At 69.6% G+C, this 25,281-nt stretch overlaps 3 protein-coding genes across 6 annotated transcripts in view; 1 reads left to right on the plus strand and 2 right to left on the minus strand.

The window, feature by feature from the left end:
* LOC142073859 (uncharacterized) overlaps positions 1-1,652 on the minus strand; it is a 6,106-nt gene extending 4,454 nt beyond the window's left edge. Inside the window, exons 1-4 of the mRNA XM_075134083.1 lie at positions 1,553-1,652; positions 669-839; positions 429-530; positions 96-146 (exon numbers count right to left, since the gene is read on the minus strand). Coding sequence (XP_074990184.1) covers positions 96-146; positions 429-530; positions 669-839; positions 1,553-1,570 — 342 coding nt within the window. The 5' untranslated portion in view covers positions 1,571-1,652. The remainder of the gene's footprint in view (positions 1-95; positions 147-428; positions 531-668; positions 840-1,552) is intronic.
* A 20-nt stretch (positions 1,653-1,672) lies between these two features.
* Positions 1,673-25,281, plus strand: COL5A3 (collagen type V alpha 3 chain). Of its 4 annotated transcripts, none has more exons than XM_075134246.1 (68): positions 1,673-1,936; positions 4,381-4,491; positions 8,290-8,457; positions 8,620-8,833; positions 8,902-9,064; positions 9,596-9,718; positions 9,886-10,032; positions 11,149-11,259; positions 11,339-11,506; positions 11,652-11,699; positions 11,792-11,833; positions 11,908-11,970; positions 12,164-12,238; positions 12,387-12,470; positions 12,547-12,603; positions 12,719-12,772; positions 12,888-12,941; positions 13,054-13,107; positions 13,198-13,251; positions 13,324-13,377; positions 13,453-13,497; positions 13,707-13,760; positions 13,921-13,965; positions 14,197-14,250; positions 14,352-14,396; positions 14,519-14,572; positions 14,682-14,726; positions 14,825-14,878; positions 14,988-15,032; positions 15,248-15,301; positions 15,530-15,637; positions 15,719-15,772; positions 15,859-15,912; positions 16,188-16,232; positions 16,779-16,832; positions 16,998-17,042; positions 17,210-17,263; positions 17,437-17,490; positions 17,568-17,621; positions 17,720-17,827; positions 17,984-18,073; positions 18,167-18,220; positions 18,414-18,521; positions 18,640-18,747; positions 19,114-19,167; positions 19,310-19,363; positions 19,511-19,618; positions 19,773-19,826; positions 19,977-20,030; positions 20,118-20,171; positions 20,290-20,343; positions 20,514-20,621; positions 20,792-20,845; positions 21,114-21,167; positions 21,366-21,419; positions 21,539-21,592; positions 21,746-21,853; positions 22,034-22,087; positions 22,175-22,228; positions 22,339-22,446; positions 22,567-22,620; positions 22,825-22,860; positions 22,982-23,035; positions 23,176-23,419; positions 23,581-23,693; positions 23,863-23,931; positions 24,071-24,307; positions 24,434-25,281. In XM_075134246.1, the coding sequence occupies exons 3-68, from the start codon at positions 8,322-8,324 to the stop codon at positions 24,578-24,580; spliced, it is 5,220 nt and encodes a 1,739-aa protein (XP_074990347.1). In that variant the 5' UTR covers positions 1,673-1,936; positions 4,381-4,491; positions 8,290-8,321; the 3' UTR covers positions 24,581-25,281. The 4 variants fall into 4 exon arrangements, with proteins under 4 accessions (XP_074990347.1, XP_074990348.1, XP_074990346.1 ...); XM_075134247.1 differs by lacking the exon at positions 1,673-1,936 and adding an exon at positions 3,176-3,263; XM_075134245.1 differs by lacking the exon at positions 1,673-1,936 and adding an exon at positions 4,046-4,171.
* Positions 3,227-5,151, minus strand: RDH8 (retinol dehydrogenase 8). Its single transcript, XM_075134308.1, has 6 exons — positions 5,046-5,151; positions 4,239-4,400; positions 3,982-4,161; positions 3,805-3,898; positions 3,534-3,717; positions 3,227-3,451 (listed from the first exon to the last, which is right to left on the minus strand). Exons 1-6 carry the CDS (start codon positions 5,149-5,151, stop codon positions 3,227-3,229), a joined length of 951 nt encoding a protein of 316 aa, XP_074990409.1.

Here is a 25,281-nt window from a genome sequence, read left to right on the forward strand (position 1 = left end):
GGGGGGGACACACAGACACACGCGAGGATGAGGAAGGGGGCGAGACGCCGCCCCTCGCGCCGGCGGGGAAGGATGGGGCTCCCGTTAACACCCACCTGCATCACCTTGAACGTCAGCGTCGGGCCGCCGGGCAGCCGGAAAAGCTTCTGCGGGGGGGAGAGGAGCAGCGGTCAGCGCCGGGGGAAGCCGCCGGCGGTGCCGTCGCCGTAACCGACACCCCCCCGCCGGTGCAAGACGCATCAGTGCGTTTACTTTGAAGAGAATCACGGCATGAACTCAACAGGGTTTTGTTCATCATCTGCGTTTGCGAGGGGAGGTGGAAACCCCCCCCAAAAAAATGCAGGTACCCCCGTGTGAGCCGCTGCGGAGGGGCCCCCCCTGAACCCCCCGAGCCCGGCAGGGGGGGGCGGGGGGATCGCGCTACTCACAAAATTGATGCTGGAGGACGATTTACTGAAAACCAAGAAATGCGTCACCCCCAGGGGCCCGGCAACGGCCACGAAATCCTTCAGGGAGTTGTTTTTCCGCACCTGCACCACAAAACGGCCGAGTCCTTGAGATCCCCCCCCACCCCGCGCCAAACCGCCTCCGAGGGCTTCGCTTTAGCCTGGGGAGGGGGGCGGGACCCAGCCCCCCGCCAGGCAGAGGGGGATGGTCCCCGAGCTCACCTTGAGGGCCCTGGCGGTGTAGGGCTCCATCACCTTCCTCACGTCGGCGATGAGCTGCCGCACGTTCTTGCCGACGCGGCCGCGGTGGAAAACGAAGGAGTGAGGGACGGTGCCGAATTCCTGCTGGGCGTTTTGCAGCGCCGCCGCTCGCTCCTTCTTCTGGTTCTTGCTCTACGGGGGCGGGGGGGGGCGTCGGGGTGGTCAGGGATGGGGGCTGTGGGGTTGGTGGGGAGAGGGGGGGCATCCCCTCCGGCGCCCCGGGACAGCCGGGCCCCCTCCTTTTCCCCCGGGAGGGCCCGAACACCCGATCCCCGGTACGGCCGGGCCCCGCGTCCCTTCTTTCCCCCCCAAGGAAGGCCCAAGCCCCTGAGTCCTGGGACAACCATGCCCCCCATCCCCTCCTGCCCCCCCGGGAGGGCCCGGGCCCCGGGACAGCCGACCCCCTCGTCCCCTCCTTCCCCCCCCGGGAAGGCCCTAGACCCTGACCCCCGGGACAGCCGGGCCGCCCGTCCCTTCTTTTCCCCCCCGGGAAGGCCCTAGGCCCCGACCCCCGGGACAGCCGGGCCCCCCGTCCCTTCTTTTCCCCCCCGGGAAGGCCCTAGGCCCCGACCCCCGGGACAGCCAGGCCCCCCGTCCCTTCTTTTCCCCCCCGGGAAGGCCCTAGGCCCCGACCCCCGGGACAGCCGGCCTCCCATCCCCTCCTGCCCCCCCGGGAGGACCCGATCCCCGGCGGGACCAGGCCGCTGCCGCGCTCCAGGGCCGCCCCGACTCCCGCTCCCCCCGGCCGAGGCCTGGCTCCCGTCCCCCGTGTCCCTGCACCCCCGGGGCCGAGGCCCGGCTCCCTCCCGCCCGCCGCGCCGTGTCCCGGACCCCCCGGCCCGTACTTTGCTCGGCCGCCCCATCTCGCCGCCGCCGCCGCCGCCACCATGCGGTCACAGGCACTTCCGGCGCGCACGCTCCCGCACGTTCCGGCTACTTCCGGTGCATCACTTCCGGCCGGTCCCTGCCCGGCGCGCCCCGTGCCGCCGCTCTGCGTTCCGCCCGCCGTTGCTATGGTTACGCGGCCTTTCCCCCCCCCCCCCCGCCCCGATCCCGCCGCTCCCCCCGACCCTGTCCCGCAGCACCGCGGGGACGCCCCCGGCCCGGCCCGGCTGTCCCTGCTCCCTCCATGGCGGGGTGCGAGGCTTGAGGGGCCGGGGCCTCCTCACCCACCCGCCCGGCCCGGCGAACGCCCGGCCCCACCGTCCCGTATCGCTGCCGCCGCGAAGGTCAGTGCGAGGGGACGGCTGTGGGGGGGGGGCGAAGTCACACGCTTTACTGGAGACCCCCAAACCCCCCCCCCGCCCTCGTCAACACCCCCAGAGCCCCACCTGGGCTCCCCAGGTCCCCCAGAGACCCCCCAGGTCCCCGAGACCCCCCCCACAGCTCCCTAACACCTCCAGGTCTCCCAGAGACCCCCCAGGTCCCCCCAGAGCCCCCCTGCAGGGCCTCTATCACCTCCAGGTCCCCCCAGAGCCCCTCTGCAGGGTCTCTAACACCTCCAGGTCTCCCAGAGACCCCCCAGGTCCCCCCAGAGCCCCCCTGCAGGGCCTCTATCACCTCCAGGTCCCCCCAGAGCCCCTCTGCAGGGTCTCTAACACCTCCAGGTCTCCCAGAGACCCCCCAGGTCCCCCCAGAGCCCCCCTGCAGGGTCTCTAACACCTCCAGGTCTCCCAGAGACCCCCCAGGTCCCCCCAGAGCCCCCCTGCAGGGTCTCTAACACCTCCAGGTCTCCCAGAGACCCCCCAGGTCCCCCAGAGCCTCCCCAGATCTCTCTAAGCCCCCCTCCAACACCCCCACGGCCCCCAGACCCCCCCCCCGCAGGTTCCGTAACACCTCCAGGTGCCCCAGAGACCCTCCAGGTCCCCCCAGAGCCCCCCCCCGCGGGCTCCCTAACAGCTCCAGGTCTCCCAGAGACCCCCCAGATCCCCCAGAGCCTCCCCAGATCCCTCTGAGCCCCCCTCCAACACCCCCAGGTCCCCCAGACCCCCCCCACAGGCTTCCCAACACCTCCACGTCCCCCAGACCCTCCCCCCCAGGCTCCCCAACACCTCCAGGTCCCTCCAGAGCCCCCTCAGGTTCCCCAGAGCCCCCCTCCGGGCTCCCAAACCCCCCCCCAGCCTCCCCAACACCCCCAGGTCCTCCAGAGACCCCCAGGCTCCCCACACCCCTCAGGCTCCCTAGCCTTTAGGGTTCCCCAAAGCCCCCCAAAATTGCCCCCATCCCCCAAACTCTTCACTCCCCAGCTTTCCCTAACTCCCCTCAAGGCTCCTCAACCCCCCCAGCTCCCCCAAAGCTCCCCACCCTCCTCCCCATCCAGCGGAAAGCTCAGTCCCACCGGGACCCCATCCCGCTGGGAGAACCCCCCGCCTTCTCCATCTCCGGCACCGGGGAACGCGTTCAGCCACCGGTGCCATCCATACAGTGAGCGATGCCGGGGGCGGGGGGGGGGTGCGGGGCCGCAGTCGTAGCCCCCTCCCCACCATCAAGGGACCGAGCCCCACCCTGGGGTGCCCCGCTCAAAGCGGGGTGACCCTACGTCGGAAGCAGCCGCAGGTGAGGCACCGCAGGGCGCCCATGCTGAGGTGGAAGAGGGTGCCGTAGTCGAAGAGCAGGCGGTAGTAGGTCCTCACGGACAGATCCCCCGAGGGATCCGCGTACTTGAGGGCCACCAACGGCGTGTAGAGGCGGTTGGTTTGCGTGCGGAAAGCCGGACGCCTGGCTCCGATCACGTTCACGATCGCCTGAGAGCGGAAAGAGGCGGGATGTGGGGCTGGGAATGACCCCCAGAAGCTCCCCCCCACCCAATTCTTCCCAGCTCCACACCTCGGCTACGGCGGTGGGGCTCTGCCCCAGCGTGGTGAAGATCTCGTGGGAAGCCGGCAGGTACACGTCCTTGAAATATCGCACGGTAGCCGGGTCGGTGCCGGGGAATTCGGAACGTGAAACCTCCTCCATCAGCTTCAGCTCGAAATCCGTGTTCACGGGACCCGGTTCCACCATGGAGACGCTGCGGGGCCGGGGTGGGTGCTCGGGGTGGGCGTCCAGAGCCACCCTTGGGCCTTCTGGGGTCCCCCCCGCGTCCCCTCACACTCACAAGACGTTGAACTGCAGCAGCTGCACGGCCAGGCTCTCGCAGAATCCCTCCACGGCGAACTTGGAGGCGGCGTAGACGTCGTTGAAAACGATCCCTACGGGCGGAGAGGGGCTGAGCTCGACGAGACCCCCCCCCTGAAGTGAGACCCCCGCCCCGCAGCGGGACCCCGCACCTCACCCTGCAGCCCCATGACGCTGCTGATGACCACGATGTGACCGCTCTGTCGTCGCTTCATGTCGGGGAGAACGGCCTTGATCATCCTCACGGCCCCGAAGAAGTTGGTCTCGAAGATACGCTTCATCTCCTCCACGCTGATACTCTCCACGGGACCGACGTGCCCCACGCCGGCGTTATTCACTGCGACACGGTGTGGGGGGAGCTCAGAGACCCCCCCCAGCCTCCCCGTGCGGCCCCCCACGCCCCACCCCGCTCACCCAGCACGTCCACCCGTCCCCCGGGGATGTTCCCCATGCACTCTGCCACCGAGCTGTCGCTGCAAACGTCCAACCGTTGAATGCTCAACGTCTTTCCCAGCGCCGCTCCCGCCGCTTCCTCCAATTTCTCTTTCTTCCGTAGGTCCCGCATGGTGGCGATGACTGCGGGGAGCCCCAGTTCCGATCAGGGGGACCCCAAATGCCAGCTGGGGTCGGAGGGTCAAGCCGGGATGATGTTTCCTAAGCTGCTTTGGTAACACGGCTTTTAATCCCCCCCTGGGACTAATCCCCAGCCCTGGCACGGCGTCGGCGCGGCGTTGTGGGGGGGACGCGCGGGTGTGTGTGACAGTGGGTGACACGGGAAGGAAGGACGGCGTGCGGGGACCGCACGCGTGTGCGTCCAGCCGGGTGGGACATGCTGCCGAGTCCCGGTTACACGCGTGTGCGCTCGCAGCCACGCGCTGCCCGTGCTGTCCCTGTCCCCGTGGGGCTGTCCCACGTCCCCAGCTCCGCTCCGCCTGGCGGGGCGGTGGGTGGGGGGCACAGGGACGCCTCGGTGTCAGGTCAGACACCCTGAGGGGGGGTCTGCGAGCTTGGGGCTGTGGGATTTCAAGTCCTGCGAGGAGAAAGAAGCTCCGGGGCTGGAGGGATGGGGTGAGCACGGAGGGGTGGGACCCCAAACCCCGCACCCTCCCCAGTCCGCTGCTCCATCCTGGAGCGCTCCCGTCCCCTCCTTGCCCGGCTCAGACGTGGGGCCGTGTGTCCCCTCCCAGGAGAAAGTAGAAGGGTCCCCTCCCCGCTCCTCACCCTGAAAGCGCTGCTGGGGGTCCTGCGCCAACCTCACGGCGACGGCGAGGCCGATGCCGGAGGAGCAGCCGGTGATGAGGACGGTGCGGGGCACGAGGGTGGCCATGGCTGCGCTGGCCTCCGGTCCAAAGTCTCTTATGAGATCAGGACCCGACGTCACGTGGGAACAGGATCAACCTTCCCCGGGGCAGCCCTGGGGAGGGCACGGGGGTCCCCCGGGCTGCGGCCCCCCTCCCCTGCCCCCCGGCACGGGGAGACAACAGCCCTTGGGGGGCAGGGCAGGGGGGGGACAGGCGATGGCACGCGTGGCTGCGAGGTGCCCACCCTGCGCCCGGCGGGGACCCCAACCTGTGATGGGGGTCCGGGGGGGAGCTGCGCTGCCCACAGAGCCCGGGGCGGGGGGGCAGGGGCTCGGTTCGGGGGGCCGGGGGCATCCGCGGGGGCTCGTTACTGCAGAGACGAGGGTAAATATTTGCCGGGAAATGGAAAACCGGGGGAGCGGAGCCGAGCGGCCGTGACTCAGGCGATGAGGCAATGGGGCGACTCCGGCCAGCCGGGCCCCGGGGGCCAGCCCGGCCGAGCGGCAGCTGCACCGCAGGGTGGGGGGTGGGGGGGTCCCCCAAACCCCCCCGGTCTTGCTGTGGGGATGGGCGCTCCAAAATCGCCAGCCTTGGTGTTGGGAAGGGAGTGCGGTGGGGGTTTTGCACCCCAAAACGCCCTGTCCTTGCTGTGGGGTTGGGGTGGGGGGCTCTGCACCCCTAAATCTTGCTGTGGGGCTGGGAGTGGAGTGGGGGGCTTTTGCACCCCAAAACCCCCTGTCCTTGCTGTGGGGCTGGGAGTGGGGTGGTGGGGTTTGCACCCCAAAACGCTCTGTTCTTGCTGTGGGGGTGGGAGTGGGCTGGGGGGCTCTGCACCCCTAAAACTGCCGTCTTTGCTTGTGGGGCAGGGAGCAGGGTGGGGGGCCCGTGCACCCCTAAATCTCGCCGTGGGACTGGGAGCAGGGTGGGGGTCCGTGCACCCCAAACCCCCCTGTACTTGCTGTATGGCTGGGAGCAGGGTGGGGGGCCGTGCACCCCTAAACCTCGCTGTGGGGCTGGGAGCAGGGTGGGGGGCCGTGCACCCCAAAACCTCGCTGCGGGCCTGGGGACTCTCGTCGGCCCCCGGCACCGTTCGGGGCGGTGGGAGCTCGCAGCCGGGACTCCCCGGTGTCGGTCCCGGGGCCCGCCCGGGGGCCGGGCCGGGCGGGAGGCGGGGGCTCCCGGCGGGCCGGTCCTCCCCTCCCCTCCCCTCCCCTCCCCTCCCCTCCCCTCCCCTCCCCTCCCCTCCCCTCCCCTCCCCTCCCGCAGCCCCGACGAGCCTGGAGCGGACAGGGCGGGCTACGAGCTCCGGTACCGGGCACCGGGCACCCGCCGGGCCGGGCATGGAGGGTCGCCCGGTCCCCGCCGCGCTCCTCGCCGCTCTCTTCGCCGTGCTGCAGGGGCTGCCCCCGGCCAGGGCAGGTAACGCGCACCGGGTGGAGGGACCCCACGCCCACGCGTGTCCCCGCTCGCTCTCCCTGCTCCGGCTCCGCGGGGAGGTGGGGGGCACCGGCGGGTTGAGCTCCGTGGATCCAGCGTGGGGACCGAGGGGACGCGGGAGTCCCCGCGGGATCCCCGGTGCTGTCACGCGTGGGGCCCCCCGGGGGCCCCGCCGCCTTCAGCACCACGGACAGGGCCGGGGGGGGTCCACGTCGTCCCGGGGGGGGGGGGTCGGGGCACCCCTGAGGGGGACCCGGCGGAATGGGGCTCTGGGGGTCCCCCGTGGGATGGCACAGCTGGTGACAGGGACCCCCCCGCCCCGTGGTGTGGGTGTTCCCTGTGGGTCCCTTGGGGATGCTCCCCCCGTGTCCCTTGGTAGGGGTGCTCCCCGTGGAGAGGGGGTGGTCCCTGTGGGACAAGGGTGCTCCCCCCAGGGCAGGGGTGCACCCCCCGGGTCCCTTGGTAGGGGTGCTCCCCCCAGGGCAGGGGTGCACCCCCCGGGTCCCTTGGTAGGGGTGCTCCCCCCAGGGCAGGGGTGCACCCCCCGGGTCCCTTGGTAGGGGTGCTGCCTCTGGGGTGGGGGTGCAGGCGGCATGGGGAGCCGGACGCCTGGGTTCCCTGGCCGGGGGGCAGCGGGGGGGTCTGGGGGCATGAATAACGGGGATTAACGCCGGCACGGGCTCCCAGAGGCCGTGGGGGGCCATAGGGGCCCCCCCTCACCCAGCTCCCGCCTGCTTCGCCGCACCCTACCCCTTGGCTTTACCAAGAGCGGTGCCGAGCCGCTGGCACCCCCGTCCGCCCCCCGCCAGCTCCCCGAGCCCCCCACGCCGCACACGCCCGGGTCTGGCATCCGGAGGGGCTTGGCCAGTACAGCCACACCAGGGCCACCCACCAGCCCTGGACCGTACTGGGGGGTTTGCAACCCGGGGGGGGCCCCCGCCCCAACCCCGGCAGCTCTCCCCGGGGAGCGCCGGCAGGAAGCCGGACCCATGTGCCGGGGTCAGGAGGGCCTGAGAGACGGCTCGGCCGGAGCGGGGGTCAGCCCGTTCCCAGCCTGGCCCTCTCCCGCTGTGCCCCCACTCATTCTTGGGGTGCCCCAGCCAGGCTAGGGGGGCGCTGAGGACAGCTTGGGGAGCCCCAGGAGGAATTGCCCCCCCCCCCCCAACCTGGATCCCCCTGCCTGGCCTGCCCGGACAGGCCTCTCCGGCAGGGAGGGTGGCTGCTGCCCCGGGCTGGGGGGGCCCCGGTGCTGTCTGATGTGGCTGCAGTCATCTCCCCCAGCCCGCACCCCCCCGTGCACACCTGGCTGCGCCGGATTAACCCTCCACACGCCCGGGCGCAGCCGATGATTGGGGTGCGGCTCCCCGCGGAGAGAGGGCAGCACCCCCAACCCTCTCCCCACGTCCCCAGTTGGGTGCAGCCGGGCTGCGCTTAGGGGTAACGGGGGTCTCCCATGGGTGACGGAGCTCTCCCGCCCCGCGGGGTGCACCCATGCCGTGGGGTGCAGAGCGGGGCCGGGGGCGGAGGAATGCGGTGAAGGAATCTGGCGGCCGCGGGACCGGACCTTGGGCCCACACAGCTGCCTGGCACCGGGCCGGCCCGGCTTGGCAGGAGGCAGGCAGGGGGATGGGGACGCGGCCGCGGTCCCCGGCTGGAAGCGCGGAGAGCGGCCGGGGTGTCTCCGGTGGGTCCCCCCACCCCCTGAAGGGTCCCCGCTCGCTCCGCAGCGGTGCCCGTGGACGTGCTGCAGACGCTGGGCATGCAGGATGGCCGGGATGGCGTCTCCGTCACCGCCGGGATTTGTCCGCAACGTCCGGGGACCGAAGACCCCGATTTCGCTTTCCACGTGGACAACCGCACCCAGCTCAGCGCACCCACCCGGCAGCTCTTCCCCGGTACGGCACCGGGCGGCCGCGGGGCCGCCGAGCCCATCGCGGGGTGCAAACCAAGCCGCTCCAAGGGCGAGCATCCCCTTTTGGGGTGCAGAGCCGCCTCTCGGGGTGCATCGGAGGGGGGCGGCTCAGCCTGATGGCTGCCCCCTTTCCTTCCTGCTGCAGATGGCTCCTTCCCTGAGGACTTTTCCATCCTGGCCACGCTGCGTGCCCGGCGCGGAGGACAAGCCTTCCTGCTCTCCATCTACGACGAGCGAGGCGTGCAGCAGCTGGGCGTGGAGATCGGACTCTCGCCCGTCTTCCTCTACGAGGACCAGGAGGGGCGGCCGGCCCCCGAGCAGTACCCCGTTTTCCGCAGGGTCAACCTGGCCGACGGCAGGTGAGCGTCGGGGGGTGACAGGGGGTCTCTCCGGCCCCTCTCGCTGCGACCGAGTCCCATCTCCGCAGGTGGCACCGCGTGGCGCTGGCCGTGGAGGGCACCAACGTCTCCTTGCTGGTGGATTGTCACCTCCTGGCCACGCTGCCGCTGGAGCGGGGACCTCAGCCCCTCGTTAGCACTGAGGGGGTGACGATTTTCGGGGCCCGCCTCTTGGATGAGGAGGTGTTCGAGGTGGGTCCTCTCCCCAAATCCTTGTGCCTGGCTGTCCTGCAGCACCCTTGCCCTGGTAGTGAGGGGTCCGGGGAAGGGGGGCACCCAGTTGCCGCGGTCGGTAGAGGCCTCAGTTGTGCTGGGGGCTTCTCTCTGTCCCCATGGGGTGTCCCTGTCCCCGTGGGGTGACCTGGTTCCCCTCCCTGCATTCCTGCCCACTGCAAATGTCAGGGGCCACGGGCAAAGAGGCCGCATTGAGGCAGCGAGTGGGGCTGGCCCCCCGCCCTGCTCATTTTGTCCCCAGCAGGCAGACAAGGGTCCCTTTGTTCGCTTGCCGCCCCCCGCACCCTCCGCCCGGCCGAGGGGGTGTCCACGCTGGCCTCCCCGAGCCGCCCACGGGCCGGCCGCCTGCCGCAGGGACAGGGCTGGCCACGAGCAGCGGCTCTTGCACACATGTCCGGGGTGCGCGTGGGCACCCAACTGGCCCGGGGTGGAGATATGGGGGGGCAGAAAACCCACTCCCTCGTGCTCCCCCCTTCTCCTTTGCCACAGGGCGATGTCCAGCAGCTGCTGATCGTGGCCGACCCCGAGGCTGCCCGCTCCTACTGCCAGCTCTACATGCCAGGCTGCGACCAGCCCCTGCTCTACCCGCTCCTGTCCCCCTTCCCAGAGGAGGTAGGCACCCAAGTTGGGAAGCGGAAAGGCTGGGGGGGACCCTGTGGAGCCCCCACCCTGCCGGGCAGCCCGCAGGGATGCTGCCAGGCTTGGTATCACCGTGGGTGCTGCCAGCACCCCTGACGCCCGCATTTCTCTCCCCGCCGGCATCTGTGCTGCCCATGCAGAGCGGCCTGGAGCCCACTGTCGCCCCACGTAGGAAGGGCAAGAAGGGAAAGGGGAAAGGCAAGCGCAAGGGCAAGGGCAAGAAGAGGAGGAACAAGGAGCTGCTGGAACAGCACGAGGCCTCCGTGCCCTCCGTCACGGCCAGCCAGGTAGAGAGCGTGACTAACGCCCCTCTGCGGCTGCTTAACCCACCCCGGTTAACCCAGCTCTGCTAACCTGCTGCTTGCGCTTGGCTGCGGCGTGCCCGCTCCGCAGCTCGCCGCTGCCGCGGCTTGGCTCCTCGTGCTGAGACGGGACAGCTGGGACCCAAATCTGCCTTAAATGCAGAGCGGCTCCGGGTGTGCATGGCCTGCGGTGGACCCAGATGCATCCTAGAGCTGGCGCTGCCTGTGCACGAAGCTCGTGTCGTGCCACACGTGGCCTCTTGCATCCAGAGCGACTCCCGGCCTCCTCTTTGCATGGTCTGGGACAAAGCAGGCCGGCTCCAGCCGCTCTGGCCCCCGTGGAGCCGGACCTTTGGGTCTGTTGGACGGGACTGCAGGGCTCTGGCCAGAACGGCTCCTCCCCGGGATTTGGGGGAGCCCGGGCGACCGGCGCATCCCCACAAGGATGCCGATCCTGCTGGCACCTGGGGCTGAGCCATCCCCACGGCTCCCGGCCTTGCGGAGCGTGTCCCGGGAGCTGGTGGGGATCCCCTGGGTGGAGACGGCGGGGCAGGGCAGGAGGCAGCCCCCCGCCTCTGCCTTCGGCCTCTTTGGCTCTGGAAATGGGTCACGGCTGCAGCTGGGAACGGCGGCGCTGGCCAAGGGCGGCCCAGGGACGCTGGCCCCTCCTGCCGATGAGTCAGCCTTGGCTGAGCCGGGCCGGAGAGACCCGGCGAGGGGTGGCCATGCTCCAGGTGCTGCTTGGAGCCAGGAGCCATGCGGCCCCGGCGTGGGGGGGGACGCCCGCCCCCGAGCCTGGGAGCGAGCAGCTGCCGAGCGCTGGCTCGCCTTCCCCTCTGCCGCAGCATCGCTGCTAGCCGGTGGTCCCCAGGGAGCGGGGTTCCCAGTGCCTTGTCCCAAAAGGGGAACGGCTCCGGTGTCCCAAAGCCGGGCAGTGGCTGCGGTGGGGTGGGGATGTCCCGAGTACGACCGTGGTCCCCCCAAAAGCAGGGCATCCCCTGGCCCTGCCGGCCTGCGGGACCCCACAAGGGTCATGGGCCAGCACCTCCCTCTGCCGCAGCGCTCCCTTCCTCACCCTGCGCCCTTTCCGCATCGCCCAAGGCCAGCGCGCCCACACCGACGCCGTCCGCGGAGGAGAGCTCCCCGCCGCCGGTCCCCTCCAGCCTTGCCACCACCGTGAGCGTCACCCTGAACGGCACCGACCCCTTCGAGGTAGCACCAAGGCTGGGGGCTGGGGCAGGCAGGGGAGGTCCCCCCCTTTTCGCACCCCCAGCATCTCTCCGTCCCTTAGGACGCTGGTGAGGAGCTTGTGCTTGAACTTGAGGAGGATGGAGTCGCTGGGGCTGACGGCACGGAGCCACCAGGCTACGAGGACTACTACGACGGGGACCCTGCGAGCCAGGAGCGGTTCGGCCCTGCCGAGCGGGAGGAGACGGTGATCCAGGCTCCCCAGGTAACAGCGGGGATGAGGACCGGGACCCCCCCCAGCTCCAGCCGGCCGAGCTGTGGCCACGGTATGGGGTCTAGGGGCCACGTAGGCGGTTTGGAGCCCTTCACCCCAGCCCAAGCTCTTGGCCGTTTCTCCTCACCCCGGTGTTTTGCAGGAGCCCAGCTTGAAGGGGCAGAAGGGTGAACCAGCCATCGTGGAGCCGGTGAGTGGGGCACAGCCCCCCTGGGGACGTGTGGCACCCCAGGGCCACCCATCTGAGACGGTTCGCAGGATGGGGCTCGCTCTCTTCTTTAGGGTCGACAATTCGAGGGGCCGCCGGGACCGCCGGGCCCTGCGGTGAGGAGCGAGGGGCTGCTGAGGGGAGGGATTGGAGATGACAAAGCGTTAACACGCCTCCGTGTTCTCCGCAGGGGGAAACGGGTCCCCTGGGACCACCGGGGCTCCCAGGGCTGCCCGGGGACCCCGGAGATCAGGTACGGAGCAGACGGGGAGGGGGTTGTGACGGGGCCAGAGCTGCCCCGCGGCAGGGCTGGGGCCGCAGGCGTCCCGGCGGTCCTGCCGATGCATGCCGGCGTGCGTGCGGGGCGATGGAGCTGCAAGCCCTGACCTGACAGCCTGGCTTCTGCCGGCGCGATGTCGGCTTATCCACCCTTTCCGCTCCGCCAGGGTCCCGCGGGACGGCCGGGGCTGCCGGGAGCTGATGGGATCCGTGGCCCGGCGGGGACCATGATCATGTTGCCGGTAAGTGCTGGGGCAGGATGGGACCCTCGGGGACCCTCCCGCCTGCTCCCTGCAGAGTCTGGTGGGGGACAGCTCTCTAGGCTGGCCGTCCCCGGGGGCTGGGGGCCAGTGGCTCCCCCCGTTCCTCACCCTGCTCCTTCCCCCCCAGTTCCAGTTTGGCGGAGACTCCCTCAAGGGTCCCACCGTCTCTTTCCAAGAAGCTCAAGCCCAAGCGATCCTGCAGCAGGCGAAGGTAAGGACCCCCGTGACCAGCCCCCCTGCCCAGCCTCCCCGTTCCCCCTCACCCCTCTCCTCCCTTCTCTCCCCAGCTTGCCATGAAGGGTCCCCCAGGTCCCATGGGGCTGACCGGCCGCCCGGGACCGCTGGTGAGTACAGCTGGTGGGGGGGCCGCCGTGGGGTGCCCACCCCACTAAGACGCACCTTGTCGGGCACATCTCCGCATCCAGCAAACCCTCATGGCAGGGTCTCCTGTTTTTGTAGGGTCTACCCGGACACCCGGGCCTGAAAGGAGAGGCGGGGGACATGGGGCCACGGGTCAGTCTTGCTCGGCTGGGCTGTGCGAGGAGGGCGTGCGGGGTTATGCCCCTGGCAGAGCTCTGGCAGGCTGCAGGCAAACCCAGCCCTGACGCCCTCCCCTCTTCTCCATCAGGGTCCCCGGGGGATGCAGGGACCACCGGGGCCGCCGGGGAAGCTGGGCAGACGAGTAAGAGCTGGGGGTTTGGGTTTTGCCTCCCCCAAAATGTCCTGGTCCGCTGTCGCGTGCCAGGTTGTCCCTTTCCGAGGGTCCCTTCCCACTCCCTCGCCTTGTCTTGCAGGGTCGCGCAGGAGCGGACGGTGCCAGGGGTCTCCCGGGAGAAACCGGAGCCAAGGTCTCGGCCGGGTGGGGGGGCCGGGACACCCAGGTCCTTGTGCGGCAGGGGGTGACGTGGGCTCAGCCTGACGCCTGTCCTACCCCACAGGGTGACAGGGGCTTCGACGGGCTGCCGGGGCTGCCGGGTGAGAAGGGCCACAGGGTAAGTGGGACCGCGCCGTGTCCCCTCCTGCCACCACCGTCCCCATGCTGCTTCACCCTCTCTCTTCCGCAGGGTGACGTGGGGAAGCCAGGACCAGCGGGCCCCCCCGGGGAGAAAGGCACCAAGGTGAGGAGCGTGGGGAGGGATGGGGAAGGATCAGGCACCGCTGGCGTTGGCTCAGCTCCGCTCTGTCCTCTCTAGGGTTCCGACGGCCTTCCGGGACCTCGGGGGCAGCCTGGGGAACCCGTAAGTCCCTGCTGCCAGCACCGGGAGCCTGGCCTGGCTTCTCCCTCAGCCCCAGGAGTGGTGGGGGGCAAGCCTGACCCCCGGCTTTCTCCCCGTGGCTTTTTGGAGGAGAGATGTGGGCACTGGACTCCCCCACCCCAGGGAATACGGGGTGCTGGGCTCAGCGCTGCCATCTGAGCCCCCACTGACCCCTCTGTCCTTGGCCCTAGGGTATGCGAGGCCTGGTCGGCTCACGCGGCTCCCCCGGGCCCCCCGGACCACCGGTATGAGACACCGCTTCTGCCTGTCCGTCCGTCCGTCTGTCCCCACCTCGGGCCAAGGGGATTTTTCTCTGTCACCCATCAGCCTGGGCACGGCATCGTCCTTGGTGTGGCGTCACCTTGGGGCGCAGCATCGCCCTGACCCTCCCTCCTTTCTCCGCAGGGTGCCAGCGGCATCGACGGAGCCCCGGGGCCCAAAGGCAACGTGGTGGGTGTCAGTGGGGGTCCCTCTGGGAGCACCCAGCCTGAATTAACCAGCGAGAGACCGGGATGCTCCAGGGAGTGGGAGGCAGGGCTGCGTCGAGAGCTGCCACGTGCCCTCGTGGGGTGCGTGTGCCGGGAGGGTGCACAGGGGTGCAGCGAGGGTCGGAGTGGCACATCCTGGGGTCTGAGGGGGTTTTTTGCTATGCTGATGGACTTTCTCTGCCCCCCCCTCCAGGGAATCCACGGGGAGCCGGGACCCCCAGGACAGCAAGGGAACCCCGGTCCGCAGGTACGTGGAGGTGATGGGGGGCCGGCGGGGTGTCCCCACGGGGCTGGGGGCTCGGGTGCTCCCTCAGTCCCTTCCCAGCACCCCGGTCTGTTCTCTCGCAGGGTCTGCCCGGTCCCCAGGGCCCCGTCGGGCTGCCAGGGGAGAAGGTGAGTCAGGATCCAGCATGGATGGGGGGGTCTGGAGCTGCCCCGGCTTCTCAGCGGGTGCTGGGGAGCCGCAGGGGTGACCCCAGTCCCTCTGCATCCCCACACATCCCCCTCTCGCCCAGGGCCCGCCGGGGAAGCCGGGAATACAGGGTGTGGCTGGTGCCGACGGGCCCCCGGTGAGTACCGGTGAGGGGCTGGGGGCTCACTCCGGTCCCCGGCGGAGCAGGGACCACAGGGCAGCGTCACCGTCCCAGCTTGGGGCTCACCTCTTCTGCGTCCCTGCAGGGTCACCCCGGCCGAGAAGGGCCAGCCGGAGAGAAGGGGCTCCAGGTAAGGGGCTCATCCCCCCCGCCATGCCCTGGGCAGGGGGAAGGGGTCCTCTTTCCAAGGGGGGATCCCATTTTTGCTGACTTTCTCTCTGTCCCCAGGGCCCTGTGGGTGCCCCTGGTCCCGTCGGCTATCCCGGACCCCGTGGGGTGAAGGTAAGCACAGCCCCCCGCTCCGCCGGGCTCTGCCGAGGCACGGTGTGGGGGGTCAGGCAGTGTCCCCCGGGTTTGGGGTCCTCCCTCCAACCCCTCTGTATCTCTGCAGGGAGCTTTTGGCGTGCGGGGCCTGAAGGGCAGCAAAGGGGAGAAGGTAAGAGGTGTCGGGGGGGACAGCAGGGAATGGGGGGTCCCTGCTGTTGGGGGGCACTCATCCCTGCCCTGAGATAACTGCGGGTGGGGGGGACGCCTGGGCGGCAGCCCCTCTGTCTTGGGATTTGGGGCTCAGCCTCACACTCTGACCCCATCTGGGGCTTGCACCAGGGCTAACGCAGTCTCAGCCCCCCCCCAAAATGTGCCTCTGTTCAGGGAGAAGATGGATTCCCCGGCTTTAAGGGGGACATGGGCCCCAAGGGCGACAGGGTAAGTGGGGTCCCGGGGTGGGGTTGGTGGGGGTCTCCTCGTCAGGGCTGTGTGGGTTGGCTGCAGGTGCCACGAAGCCCTGTGGGCTTTTGCTGGCTGGCTGCAGGATTCGGGGTGGTGTTGGGGGGCATGGAGCCGAGCTCTGTCTGGGGGGACGGCTGGGGACCCGAGGGAGCAGCCCTGTCCCCCTGGCAGCGTGCTCCCCGCCCCTCCGCGTTACCGTTCCAGGGTGACCAGGGCCTGCTGGGCCCCCGCGGCGAGGACGGCCCCGAGGGGCTGAAGGGGCAGACGGGTCCCATGGGGGAACCGGGCGCTCCTGGCCCTGCAGGCGAGAAGGTGAGGGGAGCCCTGTGTCCCCCTGTCCCCATCCCCGCGTCCCCTGTAGTCCGTGGCTCAACTCTGCTCTCTCCCTTGCAGGGCAAGCTGGGAGTGCCGGGTCTCCCGGGCTATCCCGGGCGCCAGGGCCCCAAGGTGAGCACAGGGGAGCTTTCGGGGTGTCCCCAGAACCCCAGGTGCCTCGTTGGCCCTGGGTTGTCACTTGTCCTCTCCCTCCTTAGGGCTCCACTGGCTTCCAGGGTCCCATGGGGCTTGCAGGAGAGAAAGGCAAGAGGGTGAGTCAGCCCTGTCCCGCTGGGTCACCCTGTCCCATCCCTCGGGGCCATTCCCTGTCCCCCACGTCCTGCTCTGACACCCCCTCTGCGAGCCAGAGAGGGGCTGGGCTGAGCTCAGAGCCGGGGAAGGGACCCAGCCCCGTGGCCACTCCGTTCCCGAGCTACCTGCCCTCTCGCAAACGCTCTGTCCCCTCGGGGGGCACGTGGGGGGAGCGTGGGCGAGTGGGGGGCTGCCCCATGCGCTGCTCTCCCCACCACCTCCTCTTTCCCCGCAGGGCAAGGCCGGCCAGGCTGGGCAGACAGGACAGCGAGGGCCCCCGGTGAGTAACCACAGCCCTGGCCCTGAACTGGGGGGTGACAGGAATCACCCCCTGTGCCGTGGCCGGTGACTACCGCAGGGGCCGGCTGTATTCCGCCGTGACCATCCCCGGGGTCCAGCTGCATCCCACCACAACCATTCCCGGGTGGATCGTATCCCACGGCAACCATCCTAGGGCCGGCTGTAACCCGTGGCAACAGAGCTTGGGGTCTGCCATATCCCACGGCAACAGGCTCCACTGCCGGTATCCCGTGGCAATTAGGCTGGAGCTGGTCGTTTCCCACGGCAACCAGACCCTGGGGACCACTATAACCTACAACTACCAGATCCCAAACTTCCGCCTGTATCCCATGGGAATCACTCTGGAGCCAGTCATGTCCCTCCCAGCTCCCTGGCCCATTCCCATCCCAGTCCCCCAGCTCCCCACCCCGCTCCCAGCCCCCCTACCCCCCACTTCCAGCCCCGTCTCCCCTCTCCTCACCCCACTCCCAGCCCCACTCCCTGCCCCACACCTTCTCACCCCGCTCTTTGCCTCCTGCCTGCCCAGGGCCTCCCAGGGGAGCGAGGTCTGCCCGGTCCCACGGGGAAACCCGGCCCGAAGGTAGGTGGGAGCTTGGCCAACGGGGTCCCCGCTGTCCCCCCCATCCCCGCCTCCCCGCCGTGCTCAGGGCTCCGTGGCTCTGGGTGCTGGCAGTGGGTCTGATGTAGGGCGGTGGGGAGGGTGGGGGTCTTCGCTGCTGCCCCCAGCCTGTTTCTGTCTCCCCAGGGAGATCCTGGCCATGATGGGGCCCCCGGCGCGGTGGGAGAGAAGGTAAATGGAGGGTGGTCGATGCACAGCGGAGGGGTGTCCTCCTGCAAAGGCACCCCGGGAAGGGACTGAGCACGGGGAAAACGGGGTGCCGGGCATGGGGAGAGGGTCTGGGTGCTGTGGGGCCATGGGGAAAGTCGCTGACCGTGAGTTTTCTCCCCTTCCCGCAGGGTCCCCAAGGTCCGCAGGGACCCAACGGCTTCCCGGGCACGAAAGGTCCCCCTGTAAGTGGTGATGTCTGCACGTGGTCCTGCCTGTGCTTGGGACGGTGTGGGGTCAGGGTTGGGCCGGCACGTCCTCCTCCTCCTCCTCACACCCCGTGGGGTGCAGGCAGCGGAGGGGGAAGCCCAGCTCCGCAGCCCGTGTCCCCCACCCCGTTACCTCTGCTCCTGCCCAGGGTCCCGCCGGGAAGGACGGCTTGCCAGGACACCCGGGACAGCGTGGCGAGCCGGTGGGTCCTCTGCCTCCGTTGCCTGGGGCGGGGGGACGCCTGGCAATACCCGACATTAACCCCTCTCTCCTCCGCAGGGATTTCATGGCAAAACCGGCCCCCCCGGCCCCACAGGGGTGGTGGGACCCCAGGTGAGTGCTGGGGATGGAGGCAGGAGGTGTTCGTGTTGAAGCGAGCCCCGTGGGATGCAGGGACCCCCAGGTGCTCACCCTGCTCTCTCTCCCCACAGGGTAAATCAGGCGAGACGGGACCTGTGGGAGAGAGGGGGCACCCAGGCCCCCCCGGCCCCCCCGGGGAACAGGGCCTGCCCGGAGCTGCTGGCCGAGAAGGAGCCAAGGTAGGAGCCGCGCCGGGGGTCCGACCGCTCACCCGGACCACCACAAGCCTGAGCCAAGCGGGGCTGGGTCCCCTCTGAGCTCTGCAGGGCACGAGGGCTCTCCCCGGCTTGGTGGGGACGGAGCAAAGCTCCCTGCTCCTCCTCTCCACTTTGCAGGGTGACCCCGGCCCCGCTGGCATCCCCGGTAAGAGCGGCCCCCCAGGCATCCACGGCTTTCCTGGCACACGGGGGGCACCCGGCGAGACGGTCAGTGCTGTCCCAGGCTTGAACACAGCCTGTTACGGTCCTCACGAAAGGGGAGTGGGGTCCTTTCTAACCATCTTCCCTGCCCTCCTACAGGGTCCACCTGGCTTGAAGGGTGGGGAAGGTCCCCCTGGTCCCCCTGGACCCACGGTGAGTACAAAGCATCGTGACGTTTGAGGAGTTACCCGAAGTTTTGGGGTTTCCCTTGGAATATATGTACTCCTTAGGGAGCAATTTTGCCAGCCTGCTTAGAATTCTAGTTGATAAAGAGAAAGGTTTCTTTGGAGAAGAGGAAGACTGCCGGGGCCTTCTTCCCTCCACCCCACCTCTGTCTTCTCCCCAGGGTTCTCCCGGAGAGCGAGGCCCCACGGGGGCTGCTGGAGGCATTGGACTGCCGGGCCGGGGGGGTGCACAGGGCCCCCCCGGTCCTGTTGGCGAGAAGGGCTCCCCGGTAGGTGCGCGAGGGTGTGTGGGGTGAGGCAGGAGGCGTGGGGCAGCGCTGGGACAAGCTGTGTCTCCCGTGGGTCCTGGCCAGCTCTGCTTTCAGCCCTTCCCCTTCCTGCCTGCAGGGCGAGCGGGGTCCCATGGGTCCGGCCGGGCATGACGGGATCCAGGGTCCCCTGGGGCTGCCGGGTCCGGGCGGACCCCCCGGCCCTGCCGGAGAAGATGGGGACAAGGTAAGTCGGGGGGACGCAAGCCAGCACCTCCAGCAATGGCTCCTTCACACATCGCTACCGACAGCACAGGGACGGGCACTGGGGACAAGTCCCCTGGCAGAGGGCATGTCCCAGGGCTGGGGGACCTCCGGGATGGGGCAGTTTTCCCCTATGGCTTCCCGGGAGTGGGGATTCCCCGGGCAGCAGCGGGCTGTTGGTCCTGGCAGGCTTCCTTGGCACTGCTTCCCAGGTGGTGGCAGGTTTCCCCGGTGCTGGGATTTCCTTGGCCGTGGCTCTCCAGCCATGGCAGCTTTCCCTGGCTGCCCGCACTCCCTCCTCGCCGTCTCTCGCCGGCCGCGGGCTCTCACCGTCTTCCTTTTGCGGCAGGGTGAGATGGGGCTTCCCGGACAGAAGGGCAGCAAAGGCGACAAGGGCGAGGCGGTGAGTGCCAAGGGGCTGCTCTGCCCGGGAGGGGGTTCTCCGGGGGGCAGAGCGGCTCCGGGAGCGGGGGGAGATGGGGAGCAGTGAGGCGGGAGATGTTTGGGAGCTGCCCTAACCTTATGTGGGTGCTCCTGTCCCACAGGGCCCCCCGGGACCGACAGGAATCCAGGGACCCATCGGGCACCCTGGCCCTGCGGTGAGTAGCTGCCGAGCACCCTTCCCACCCCATTAATTCCCTCAACTGAACCCCACCTCCCCTCTTGGCTCCCTTCCTGCCCTTCCACCCCACGCATTGGGGTTTCTGTGGGGCAGGGGGTGCTGACCCCAACCTCTCCCTTTGCAGGGAGCGGACGGGGAGCCGGGGCGCCGCGGGCAGCAGGGGATGTTTGGGCAGAAAGGAGATGAGGGATCGCGGGGTCACCTTGGCCTAAGTGGCCCCCCTGGCCTGCAGGTAAGGAGGGGAGCGGGGTGGGCTTGGGTCTGCCAGGACAGGAGGGACAAGGGACGCACGACTCTGGGCTCTGCGCAGCCAGCCCGGGCCAGGGCACCCCCTGCCTTGCCCGAGGGGCTTCCAGACCCCCCGGGCTAACCCGTGCCCCCCACAGGGCATGCCAGGCCCACCGGGCGAGAAGGGCGAGAACGGAGACGTCGGCCCCATGGTAAGGAAACCCCGCGACCCTCCCGTTCTGCGCGCCCACCCTTTCCCCTTCGCCTCCTTCTGTCTCCAGCTTCCCACATCTTCCTCTCCCGTGGGAGCTGCACAGCTCAGCCACCCTTTGCAGTCTGACCCACCTCTGTACTCCCCACAGGGCCCCCCCGGCGCGCCGGGACCCCGAGGGCCACAGGGACCCAGTGGTGCCGAGGTGAGTACGGCCCTGGGGGGCTCGGCGGGGGCTGCTGGATGCAGGGGCTGCCCCCAACGTGGGTACCCCCCATCCTTTTGCCTTTAGGGCCCCCAGGGAATGCCGGGCGGCGTGGGACAGCCGGGTGCCGTGGGAGAAAAGGTAAGCCCGCGTTCGGGAGGGCGGCGTGGGTCTCGGTCTGGGTGCTGGGGCTGGGCAGAGCTGCCCGCACCACCCAGCACCCGGCAGCATCTGCCCCGTTTGCTTTTCTCTCACCCAGGGTGAGCCGGGCGAAGCGGGAGATCCCGGAGCCCCGGGGGAGCCCGGACCACCCGTGAGTATCGCAGAGTGGAACGAGGTGGCTCGTGGGGGGTAAGACAAGGAGACTAGGGGCCAGATCCTGCTCTCGCTGGCCACAGAAAGCACAGGCAGAGCTCCTGGTGAACATTTTACTGCCCCAGCTGCCCCTTCCCCGCTCTAACGTGACCTCCCATCCCTCCGCAGGGTGTGAAAGGAGATGTGGGGGAGAAGGGAGATGCGGGGCAGTCGGGAGCAGCTGGACCCCCTGGCAAGAAGGGCCCACCCGGAGAGGACGGAGCCAAAGGCAACCTGGTAAGGGGAGGAGTGAGCATGGAGAGGCAGGGGGACGCTGCCCCGAGCCCCCGCTTTCCCCCCCGATAGCCCTGCAGGCTCTAATCCCTTTCCCTGCCTCTGCTTTCCCAGCACGGAGAAGGTCTGGGGCTCCCTCCCAGTCCCACGCTCCTGTCCCATTCTTTCTGCAGGGTCCCATCGGCTTCCCTGGTGATCCCGGCCCACCCGGAGACCCCGGCGTGCCGGTGAGTAGCCCCCTTAGAGAGGCCGTGGAGCAGAAGCAGCCCCACTCCTGGGGCTTCCCCAGGGCTGGAGCCAGTCCCCACGTCCCCCCCACGGCGCTCCGGTGTCACCTGCTGCTGTCACCCTGGGGTGGTGGTGGGGTTGGGAGGTGCCGGGACACTGCGGTTCTCTCCCCGCTTCGCCTTGCTGGTGCTTCCCGGTGTCCCGACAGCTTGGGGTGGGCTGGGGGGGGCTCGGCTGGGTGAGTGCTCACCCTCCCCTGTGTCACAGGGTCTGGACGGAGCTGCTGGAGAGAAGGGTGACAGCGGGGACCCCGGTCTGCCGGTGAGTGGGGCAGCTGGGGGTATCGTGGCTGCAGGAGGGGGGTCACATTCCCAGTGGGACCACCCTGGGCTGGGGGGCTCGAGGGGCTCTAGCTGGGCTGTGCTGATGCCCCGGGCTCTTCCCTCGCCCTCCACGCTTCCCCCAGTCCCGGCTGTGGGACTCTCCCCTCACCCCAAATTCCCACTGGGTTCGTTTCAGGGTCCACCAGGTGCATCGGGGGAGCCGGGTCCCCCGGGTCCCCCCGGACGGAGGGTGAGTAGGAGAAGGGCGAGGGTGAGATGGGGAGGGACAGCGCGGGGTAAAGCGGGACTGCGAGCGGGGCTGGCCCGGGCCAGCACGCAGCTTCTGGTGTCTTCTGTCCCCTCGTCCAGGGACCCGTGGGACCCATGGGGCGCGAGGGCCGTCAGGGCGAGAAGGGTGCCAAGGTGAGCGGTGGCCGGTACGCCCCAGGGCTCCCCAAACCCACTCCCCTCCAGAAGCCTCCACCAGCCTGGGGCAGGACCAGACCCCCTCCCAGGGAGGTGGGGCTGGGTCCCAAGGGGTGCCAGCCTCAGCTCTGTCTGTCCTCCTGTCCCCAGGGACAGCCTGGCACGGAGGGGCCGCCCGGGAAGACGGGCCCCGTGGGGGCACAGGGGCCGCCGGGGCGGCCGGGCTCTGAAGGACTGCGTGGGATCCCCGGCCCTGCCGTGAGTCGGGGGCTGCGGGGGGGACGTTCCTGTGCCCGTGAGGGGCTTCCCGTGTCCTCGAAGCCCCGATCAGCTGCAGCTGGGGGACGTCCCCTCGGGCACGATGGCTGCAGGCTGGGAGGTCGCAGCTTGAGGGGGAGCTCAGCCTCGGGCCCCCCTCCCACACAGAGTCTCTTCCAGGGTGAACAAGGTCTGCTGGGGGCTCCGGGACAAGCGGGACCACCCGGCCCCCTGGTAAGTCAAGGGTGAGCGAGCCTTGGGCACGGGTGGTCTGAGCTGGGCACGGTCCAGGGTGCGTGACACCCTCTTGGCTTCTTGCAGGGTCCCGTGGGTTTGCCTGGTCTCAAGGGAGACCCCGGCCACAAGGGAGATAAGGTGAGACGAGGTGACGGTTGTGCAGGAGCTGGGGTCCCTCACCCCGGACTCGTCCCCGAGCCCCCCTGGTCCTGGGGAGGGGGCTGCCTGACGCTGCCCTTTGCCCCCAGGGCCACGCTGGACTGATTGGGCTCATTGGACCGCCAGGAGAGATGGGGGAGAAAGGAGACCAGGGGCTCCCGGGCATCCAGGGCCCCCCAGGACCCAAAGGAGACCCTGTGAGTATTTGGTGTCTCCCCTGAACTCAGGGGCTGGGTGAAAGTGGGGGGAGATAAGGTAAAGGGGCTGATGGGGCGCAGCCCCCTCGAGCACGGGGCTGATGCTGTCTCTATCCACAGGGTCTGGCTGGCCCCACTGGCCCCACTGGGCCCCCCGGCCCCCCCGGGCTCTCGGTGAGTATCTGCCTGCGCTGTGTGGGTTCACCAAGGGTCTCCTGCTTGCCCTTAACTCCCCCGCAGACGCCTGGGGGCTTCGTCCCCGGGAGCGTGAGAGGGGCAGGGGGGAGTCGGAGCCCCAGGGAGGGCTTCGGGGGGCAGCTGCCATGGGATCACCGCGTGCCCCGCCAGTGCCCCTCTCCTCTCTTCTCTTCCCCGCAGGGACCCTTGGGCCAGAAGGGCTCCAAAGGCTCACCGGTGAGTGCTGGGGAGGGATGGGGACGGGGCAGGGGGGCAGCTCCTGATGTGCTCCCAGGGGAGAACCAAGGGTCCGTCGCAGGGACCGAGCGCCGCGGTGCTGAGTCCTCTTCTTTTGCAGGGTGCTCTGGGTCCCCGAGGTGACACAGGCCCCCCCGGTCCCCCGGGACCACCGGTGAGAAAGGGATGCTTTGGACAGCCACCGCTTCACGTCTGTCCCCTCCCGGGAGGGCACCCATGTCCCCCGGCCCCTCTCACCCTGCTGCCTGGCCCCCCCGTCTGCCGCTCTCACCCCTTCATCCCTGTCTGTCCCAGGGCCGCCCAGCTGAGCTGCTGGAGCCGCTGCCCTCGAGCCGGAGCAGGAGGCACCGGCGAGCGACCGAAGGGGCTCCGGGGCAGCAGGGAGCCCCCCGGGATTACGAGGGGCTGGAGGAAGTGTACGCATCGCTCAGCTCCCTGCGCACCGAGGTGGAGCAGCTGAGACGGCCCCTGGGCACCCCCGAGAGCCCCGCGCGGGTCTGCAGGGAGCTGCAGCTTTGCCACCCGCACCTCCAGGACGGTGAGGTTTTGGGGGACCAGTTTGAGGGAGAGGGGACGCCAAAACCCCCTCCAAGGGGGACTTTACATCATGCCAGGCAGTGCCCGTGCGGCGTCTGCCTGGCCAGAGCCAGCAGAGAGCCAGACCATCCGTCTGTCTGTCCTTCCTGCCCCCCTTCCCAGGCGAGTACTGGATTGACCCCAACCAGGGCTGCTCCCGAGACGCCTTCCGGGTGTTCTGTAACTTCACAGCCGGCGGCGAGACCTGTCTTTTCCCCGATAAAAAATTTGAGGCTGTGAGTTTGAGCGAGGGCGGAGAGGATCTGGGTATCCAAAAGCAACCCCCGCGGGAGCCCTCCCGGTGGGGACGTGATGGGGAGAGTTTGGGGCTCGCTTTTCCCCCTGCTCTGTGGGGTCAGGGGTTGGAGAGGCTTCACCCCCAAACAGCGTCTCTGTCACCCCCAGGTCCGACTGGCCGCCTGGAACAGGGAAAAGCCGGGAAAGTGGTACAGCACCTTCAAAAGGGGCAAGAAGGTGGGAGCGTGGGAGCTCCTCGTGCTCCGGCCTGGGGTGGGGGGGAAGGCAGACCCCCTGCGTGGCGTCGCCCCGGCCCCTGGGCGGGCGGGTGCAGATGGGTGCCTGTGTCTCAGCCCCCGTGCTGTCCTTCTCCCAGTTCTCCTACGTGGACGTAGACGGGAACGCCGTGCCGGTGACCCAACTCACCTTCCTGCGTCTCCTGAGCGCCAGCGCCCGCCAGAACTTCACGCTGAACTGCCAGCACGCCGTCGCCTGGTACGATGCCCGCGCCGGCACCTTCGCCCGTGCCCTGCGCTTCCGCGGGGCCAACGAGGAGGAGCTGGGGCACAACCACCCGGCCGCCCCCATCCGTGCCCTCCACGACGGCTGCCAGGTGAGTCCCCAAGCCGCGAGGACCCCGTATCTCCGTCCCCACCGCCTGCCTCCCCCCATTGCTCATCCCAGCCTGCGTACGAAACACCCGGGCACCCCGTACGTCACGTTTGCCGCCTTCCCGCAGGGACGCCATGGCCAGGAGCGGACGGTTCTGGAGGTGACCTCGTCCCGCGTCGAGCGGCTGCCCCTGACGGACGTGGCCGTCCTTGACTTTGGAGACGCCAACCAGAAATTTGGTTTCGAGCTGGGCCCCGTCTGCTTCATGGGCTGAGTGCGGCCCCGGACAGCGCGCGGGGAGGGACGGCTTGGGGGGGGGGTCTCCGCTCCCTCTGCCACCCCCTGCGCCAGGGACAGTGACCCAGGGCCTGCTCTGGCATTCTCAGGACTCGGAGCTGCCGCAGCGCCATCCCCCCCCACCCGCACGGCCCCCCCTTATTTATACTGCCGGGTCCCGGGGGGTGGGGGGAAGCTGGGGCAGGGTGCCCCAGACTGTAGGGAGGGGGTTCAAGCCAGCCCCCTCCCCGTGGTGCTACAACGCTCCCCGAGAGCCCCCTTAGTGAAGCACTGGACGTGCCCTCGGCACGGCAACACCGCGAGCCCCATCCCGATGCCTGCGGGGATCGGATGGGCCCGGATCCAGCCCCCTCCCTGGCCACCACGGGGCCGGTGTCCCCGTGCCAGGCCAGGACACGAGCCGGGGGGGATTCGGTGGTGGGTGTTAAACCTCCTCCTTCACCCCCACAACGCTCTGCCCCTCCTTGGGGGGAACGGGTGGCGGGGGGAGCCCCCTTGGGGTGGGGGGAGCGCCCCAGCTCGCGGCAGAGCCCCGTCCCACGCGGCAGAGGGGACGTGGGGAGGTTGGGACAGGGCTGGGGCCGCACGCGAGGCTCAGCCCCGGTCCCGGTGCCGTTGCAGTTGCTGTACGATAAACCGACTGTATCGAAGCCGTCTCCCACCCCGAATCCTTGCCGA

The sequence above is a fragment of the Calonectris borealis genome, chromosome 31, assembly GCF_964195595.1.
Source record: "Calonectris borealis chromosome 31, bCalBor7.hap1.2, whole genome shotgun sequence".
Lineage (NCBI taxonomy): Eukaryota > Metazoa > Chordata > Aves > Procellariiformes > Procellariidae > Calonectris > Calonectris borealis.